Below are 7,910 nucleotides of genomic sequence, written 5' to 3'. Positions count from 1 at the left end.
AGGGGAAATGTGAATAATGGCTTATTCACTACTTGCTAGCACAGAGATGGAAAAGCAGAAGTTCCTACCACATGTGCATTTATAGAGGGTGACATTTCTTTAAACAGAATTCCAACTGGAGAAAGGGTTATAGATAAATGATCTGGGGATCAGGATAACTGCTTTGTATTGAGTAAGCCTAGCCTCACTCTGGGTTTCCCATTTGCACCAAACTAAGTACTCTTATCTTCGCTAAAGCTGCAATCTACTACCAGTTTTTGTTTTAATGAGGATGCAACATCTTTGCATACCAAGTATAAAATTCCGCTTCTCTTCTCTCACTGAGGTTGTAAATAGAAGCTACATATAGTCATCAGATACCTGGTCATGGCCCTCTGATCTCCGAGACTTATTCCTTTCAGAATTTAGAGGCAAACTGGAGCCAGCCTCCATTTTTATCTCCCCAGTGGCATGAGGGAAAGGGAAGTTGGGCATAAAGCGCTTAAGAAAGCGAAACTCACTATTACCAGTGCCAGTGGCTGAACACATTTCATATGGACAAGGCTGGGATAAGGATCCATTGCCTTGTCCTTGTACCAGATTGTTAGAGAAATTACAGTCATCATAGAAATGCTCTTGAATTGTAAACTTTTCTCTATATTTAATCTTTTGGTAGACATGTATAATGAAGATCACTGTGACAGAGAGGAGAAAGAGAAAGGAGAGGATGGCCAGAGAAATTACCAAATATTTAGTGGATGGATTTACCTTTCTGGAATGCTTGGTTGGATCCTGGAACTGCAGGTAGGGCTCTGAAAAGCCATCTACCAGCAGGATGTTGAGTGAGACAGTAGTTGAAAGAGCTGGTTGGCCGTGATCCTGAATAAGAATGATCAATTTCTGCATCATGGGGTCTCTCTCAGATATCTGCCGTAATGTACGGATTTCTCCATTTTGTCTTTGAACACAAAATAACCCAAGGTCAGTGGCCTTAAGTAGATGATATGAAAGCCAAGAATTCTGACCTGAGTCACCATCCACAGCCACCACTTTGGTTACCAGGTAGCCTGCCTCTGCAGACCTGGGCACCAGGTCATTGTAGGGCAAGGTGCCATTCTGCAGTGGGTACAAGATCATTGGACGATTGTCATTGTCATCTAGGACAACCACTCTGACAGTAGCTTGGCTATTCAGTGACAGGAAGCCCCCATCAGTTGCCTTTACCACAAACTGAAAATCTTGAATGGCCTCATAATCCATGGTTCTCAGTGCGTAGAGCTTTCCATTGTCTGAATTTATGGATATGTAAGCAAAGACTGATAGATCTCCATTTTTTGGAGGCAACAGAGAATAAGTTATTTGGGCATTCTCACCCAAATCAAGATCCTCAGCATGGACTTGGCCAATAAAAACTGCAGGACTATTATTTTCTCGAACAGTCAAGATATAGGAATCTTCCCGAAATATTGGAGGATTGTCATTAACGTCAGATATTAGCACCTCTATCATAGTCTCAGCAGATAAGCTAGGTGGTCCAGTATCCATGGCAACAAGGGTGATATTATAGCCTGAGACCTCCTCCCGATCCAAGCTTCTGTCAGTGACCAGCGAGTAAGAATTCCCGAATGTAGGTTTGATTACAAAGGGAAGGTCTTCTCTGAGGAAGCAGGTGACTTTTCCTCCCACTCGAATGTCCCGGTCTCTGATAGTGAAAAGGGCTACTACCGTCTGTGGTGGTGAGTCTTCAGGGAGTGGGCTGGACACAGAGGAGACCATCACTTCGGGAGGATTGTCATTCACATCCACCACTTCTACCAGGACTTTGCTGTGGGCAGAGAGGCCTCCACCATCTGTAGCTTGAATGTCAATGTCGTATGTTTCAATGTCTTCAAAATCTAGGGTTCCTCTTAGTCGAACCTCTCCAGTTTGAGAGTCAATCTGAAACGTCTTGAGAATTGCTTCTGGGTTTTGAGCTAAAGAGTAAGTTATCGCTTTGTTCGTGCCCTCGTCTAGGTCCATGGCAGTCACCGTGGCCACCAAAGAGCCATTGGGGCTGTTCTCTGATACCTGGGCTGGGTACACTGGTCGCGAGAACTGGGGCACGTGGTCGTTGACATCCAGAACCACCACGCGGATGTGAGCTGTGCCAGACTTGGGCGGTGACCCGCCGTCCACCGCCATAATTGTCAAGTTGACTTCAGGCTGCTCCTCTCGGTCCAGGGGTTTGTTCAGCACCAGCTCAGCATATTTAGGCCCGTGGCTGCGGAAGCGGGTGTGCAGGTGGAAATAGCCGTTGGCACTAAGGGTGTAGTTTTGGAGACCGTTGAGGCCCACGTCCAGATCCTGGGCACTCTGCAGAGGAAAACGTGAACCCAAGGGGGTGCTCTCCGGAATCTTTAAAAGCGGCTCCTTGTTTAGGAAAACCGGGGCATTGTCATTGATATCAAATACCCTGACCTCGGCACGGAAGGACTGCAGCGGCTCCACCAGGATTATTTCAAAGTGCAGAACACACGGGTCGGCTTTGCCACAAAGTGACTCCCGATCCAATTTCTCCTTCACAAACAAATCTCCTGTCTTGCGGTGGAGCCGGAAGTGCATTTTGTTGCCCTCGGAAACCAGCCGCGCCCTGCGCGCAGCCAGCTTCCCTACCTCCAGTCCTAGGTCCTTAGCTACGTTGGCCACAAACGAACCGCTCTCCATTTCCTCCGCCACTGAATAGCGGATCGTTGTCGCACCCCCCACAGATACGCACAGAAAAATAAGAAGAGATCCCACTTGCCTGCTTTGCAAAGATTTTCTGCGCGCACCCGCCATCAGTTCTCACAAGCGCACTCTCTGCAATCAAAGCCAACTGTTGCGGATATACTTTCACTTTTCTGCAACAGATTACTGCAACAGTTGCTCTCCGCTTCACCAGCCTCTAACCGCAGCACCATCAAAGGCTAGCCGAGCCGATTAAGCTGTTTTGCACTTGAAAGAAAATTTGCATTGAGCGACTCAACTCCCCAGTCTAGCGAATGTATTAATAGGTATGTTCTCATTCCGGAGAGTTAGGTAGAGGTTGAAAGTTTGTTGCCAAAGCAACCACAGACTCATCTGTTAATTCCCTTTCAGGAAAAAAAAAAAAAAAAAAGTCCTTGGGAATTGAGAAGCCAATGAGATTAGTCGTTCAAGCTGAAGTCATTCTATCTGCTCGCTTTCTGGAGCCACTGAAGCAGTGGGCGAACAGCAACAAGTTTAAGCTACATCTGCACACTCTGCAGTCCATCCAGAGACGAAGAAAGAAGCACAAGGATCCTGCAGGGTCTTCTGAAGCCCAAGCCAAATATATGAGGCAGGGAGCTGGAGAATGTGGAGGAAGTGGTCAGTAGGAAAAGGAAAGGGAACAAACAGACATTCTCCTTCAGAAACTTGAGGTCCAGTAGGTACACTTACAGGGGACTAAGCCAACTGGCCTCTTGATTTGCGCTACGCTATCATGCTACTTCTAAGTATATGCTCCCCCGCAAAAAAATATCTGTATACACGTGCACAAAGGGAGCAGCTGGCTTGTCACTTATGATTATAATGGCAGTAGTATCTATTGGATATGATTTCCATGTACTAAAACTATGACAAATTATTTACATGCGTTGTTTAATACTTCAACAACTATATGATTTTAAAAAAAAAAAAAGACAAAGAAAGTGAGATGGGAGAGGTTATGTCAAGGTCCCCTACCTAGCAAATGTTAGAAATAAAATTCAGTTTAATTTTGTCTGACTCCCAAGTCTATGCTCTTAATCAGTACACTACTCTGCTTCCCAGATAATGTAATGAATAAATCAAATGAAGATAAATATTTGGTTTTGGATTTTAAAGCAAATAAAATGATTGCTTACACATATTGAAAATGGCCTACTAGAAATATAAGAGATATTTGTTGAGAGCTTCCTTTATGATCATAGGATAATAGAATGTTTAAGAATAATAAGACATTTCAGAAAGATGAGATCCAGTCTCCTTCTCACCCACCCTCCACTTTAAAAAAAAAAAAAAGATGAAGAAACTGAGGCCCAAAGTGACGAAGTCACTTGCCCAATTCATACAGCTACTCATGGCAATGTAAGAACTAGAACTTGTCTTCTGCTGCTGTCTCGTGCTCATTACCTAAAACATTTGATTCCTCATTTGTGCTCAATATTTTATGTCGCAGGTGCTATAAAATTATGGCCACTTAAGAGAAATCTAAACTATATTTTCCAATAGGAAAAAAGAAGGAATGAAAATAGAAAGTGTACAGAACACTGATTACATCCTGACATGAGGGAGTTAATGAATCTTTCAATCTCTGTCAGATTTTAACACCTGGCTTAAGTGTGCATCCTTAAAACAATTTAGTTTTGCCTCTTTTGAGAACTGTATATCTTACATGAGTATGAGTGGAAATAAAATAAAACAAAACTATATATCAAGTAAAGTGTACAGTAGGTAATCCTTTGAATTTTGTTTCTCTCATTTTTTAGCTCAATGTAAGATTGGTGTTATCTTTAGCTCTAGTTCATTTATTTCCATTGCCATATAAAATTCCAATATATTGTCAATGACCTTTAGCTAGAGACCATCAGAAACACACCTGTAGTTGAACAAAGTTATGTTTACTGACTTATTGTAACAAAGGAAGCTGCACACCATAGAGAATCATGGAGCATCTCAGTGAAAAGGTGTTAGAAAGAACATACATTTGGTCTTGTGTTAGGTGATTTGGGGGAGGTTTGAAGCAGGGTGCTCTGAATTGGATGCCATTATAAGTGGAGTTAATTCTATGATGAGTATATTGATAATTCTTAGTAGAAGGTGAGAGGAATGGGGTGAGACTAACGCTGTCATTGGTAAATAAGCTGTAGTGACTAATATTAGCCAGAACAGAAAGATGTTTGGGCATTTTTGTGGATTGGACAATACTCCTTTTTGTCTGTATTTAGACACACTTATGATGTGCTCTCATTTCCCTCTTGCTCCATCATAGTCATAGTGTGGCCTTCTCTGATACTGGTGTCCTATGAAATCATTTTTAGTTCAACAGAAGATCACTATGGCCTAGCTGTTGAGTGTCAGGCCAGCTCCTATGGACTGCTTTTGTCTTTTTCAGTATGAATGCAGCAAAATTCATTTACCTATTTTATTATTCTACTGCTCATAGCATATCATTGTACATGTCACTTTGTGCACACGTATACAGATATTTTTTGTGGGGAGTATATATTAGAAGTATATATAAGTAGCATTGATATCATAGGGTATGCTCTTTTCAGCTTTACATGATGTCACCAAACTGCTTTCTCAGAAGTTGTACTGGCCAGGCGTAGTGGCTTACGCCTGTAATCCCAACACTTTGGGAGGCTGAGGTGGCCAATCACGAGGTCAGGAGTTCAAAACGAACCTGACCAACATGGTGAAACCCTGTCTCTACTGAAAATACAAAAATTAGCCAGGCATCGTTGTGCGTGCCTGTAATCCCAGCTACTCAGGAGGCTAAGGCAGGAGAATTGCTTGAACCCAGGAGGTGGAGGTTGCAGTGAGCGGAGGTCACGCCATTGCACTCTAGCCTGAGCCACAGAGTGAGACTCCATCTCAAGAAAAAAAAAAAGAAGTTGTACTGATTTACATTCTCATCAGCAGTGCAACTTCCAGTTGTTCGAATTATTTCCAACACTTAGAATTACTAGTCTTTTAAAATTTTGACCATTCTGGTGAGTGACTGTGTTCATATGTAATTGATTAATTTGCATTTCTCATTAATTACTGATGAAGTAGGGCACTATTTAATATATTTGTAGTCATTGGAATATCCTTTTTGGAAAGCTTTTGTTCAGTTCTCTTGCCTGTTTTTAACATTGCATTGTTTACCTTTTTCTATTAATTTCTATTCTTTATGTTCTGACTATGAGTCTTGAATACATTAAAAAAGATGTTTATTCTTGGTCAACATATATAAACAGAGAATAGACTTCAGCAATTTGGATAGAAAAAAAATGGAGTATACTACCCACCCACTAATATTACTTAGCATCATCAAAAAGGCTATTGGGGTGGTTTTTTTAAAAGGAAATATTTATTTAGTGATTCACAAATTATGCAGAAGCTTCTCACATCCTAGGAAGTCTTAATACAATCAATTTCAAAATAATTCATTAAAAAAATTGTAAGTTAAAAAAATACATTCTTGGCTGGGTGTGGTGGCTAAAGCTTGCGATCCTAGTACGTTAGGAGGCTGAAGCAGGAAGATCACTTGAGGCCAGGACTTTGAGCCCAGCCTGGATAACATAGCAAGACCCTTGTCTCTACATAAATAAATAAATAAATAAATAAATAAATAAATAAATAAAGTATGGTGACAAAGCCTGTAGTCCCAGTTACTTGAGGAGGAAACATTGCTTGAGGTTAGGAACTTGAGATTACAGTGAGCTATGACTGTACCACTGCACTCCAGCCTGGGTGACAGAGTCAGTATCTGTCTCAAAAAAAAAAAAAATCTTATGAGGTGAAGTATAAGCAATGCTGCTTTTCTTTTTTTATATTCTTTTTTGTTAGTTTATGTTTAATTGATAGACAAAATTATATTAATCGTATACAACATGATATTTTATAGCATATTTATATTGTAGAATGACTAAATTCAGCTAATTAACATATATATTACCTCACATAGTTATTATTTTTGTGGTGAGAATACTTAACATCCATGTCTTGGGCATTTTTAAAGAATACAGTATGTTGTTATTAACTATAGCCACCATGTTGAGCAATAGATCTTTTGGACGTATTTCTCCTAACTGAAATTTTGTATCCTTTTGGCTCTCCAACCTCTCCTTCCTCATCCCAGCCCCTAGCAACCACCTCTACTCTCTAGTTCTATGAGACCAACTTTTTAAGATTCCACATATAAATGAGGTAACACCCTTATGAAAAACAATATAGAAGGACCTCAAAAAATTAAAAATAGATCTACCATAGAATCTAGCAATCCCACTACCAGGGATATTTTCAAAGGAAATGAAATCAGTATGTTGAAGAGATATCAGCACTCCCATGCATTGCAACATTAGTCACAATAGCTGAGATATAGAATCAGCCTAAGTGCCCATCAGTGGGTAAGTGATTAAAGAAAATGTAGTATATGTACATAATGGAATATTCTTCACCCTTCACAAAGAAGGAAATCCTGCAATTTGTCACAACATGGATGAACATGGGGGACGTTATGTTAAGTGACGTAAGCCAGGCACAGAAATACTGCTTTTCAATTCAATTCCTCTGAATCTTGATCTGTTTGGTTAGCCCCAGGCGATTTATTAAAATCTGCTTGATGGAATTAAAATCCAAAATATTTTCTTTTGCCTTGGAAAATGTTAGGAACTTTAAACATGGTGGCAGGTTTTTTTAAAGCCTGTATTCTTTCTGGTGAAGGTAGAATTGGGAGCCCACAGACTAAATCTATAGCCTCTTAGCTTGTAAAGTCAGGATCAAAACCTACATGTTGGGAAGAGGGACAATCCATAGTTAGTAGGATATCATGAAGTTTTGGGAGAACAAAAATTCACTTCAAAACTGTATCTGAGTACTAACTTTTAAACTTTAAAAATCTTATTTTGAAACATTTCAGAGTTTTGGAAGAGTTACAAGAGTGTTCGTAATCACTTATGACTTACCCATTGGTTTACCTTAACTAAAGTGTAATAAGGCTTCTCTTCTCCCCACAGGTCCCTGAACTTCAGCTGGCCCCAAAACTTGAGCAAGCTCTAAAAAGCAGAACATCTCCCACTAAACAGTTTATTCTGAGAACTAGCCAACCACAGGAGGGAAAATCATATCTCCAGTTAAAGTGCCCTGATCATGCCACCTGCTCATCCTACCCCCCTTGCCCTGTTCCCATACAAACGTCCTGC

At 40.7% G+C, this 7,910-nt stretch overlaps 1 protein-coding gene across 1 annotated transcript; it reads right to left on the bottom strand.

The window, feature by feature from the left end:
- Positions 1-305: 305 nt before the first annotated feature.
- PCDHB1 (protocadherin beta 1) lies at positions 306-2,891 on the bottom strand. The gene is given in 1 exon segment (NM_001193851.3): positions 306-2,891. A coding segment is annotated over 1 exon segment (2,457 nt). The 5' UTR covers positions 2,797-2,891; the 3' UTR covers positions 306-339.
- Between the last annotated feature and the right edge of the window lie 5,019 nt (positions 2,892-7,910).

The sequence above is a fragment of the Macaca mulatta genome, chromosome 6 (genome assembly GCF_049350105.2).
Source record: "Macaca mulatta isolate MMU2019108-1 chromosome 6, T2T-MMU8v2.0, whole genome shotgun sequence".
In the NCBI taxonomy this organism is placed as follows: domain Eukaryota; kingdom Metazoa; phylum Chordata; class Mammalia; order Primates; family Cercopithecidae; genus Macaca; species Macaca mulatta.
Note: the sequence above shows the minus strand (reverse complement) of the source record. Positions and strands in the feature narration are given on the sequence as shown.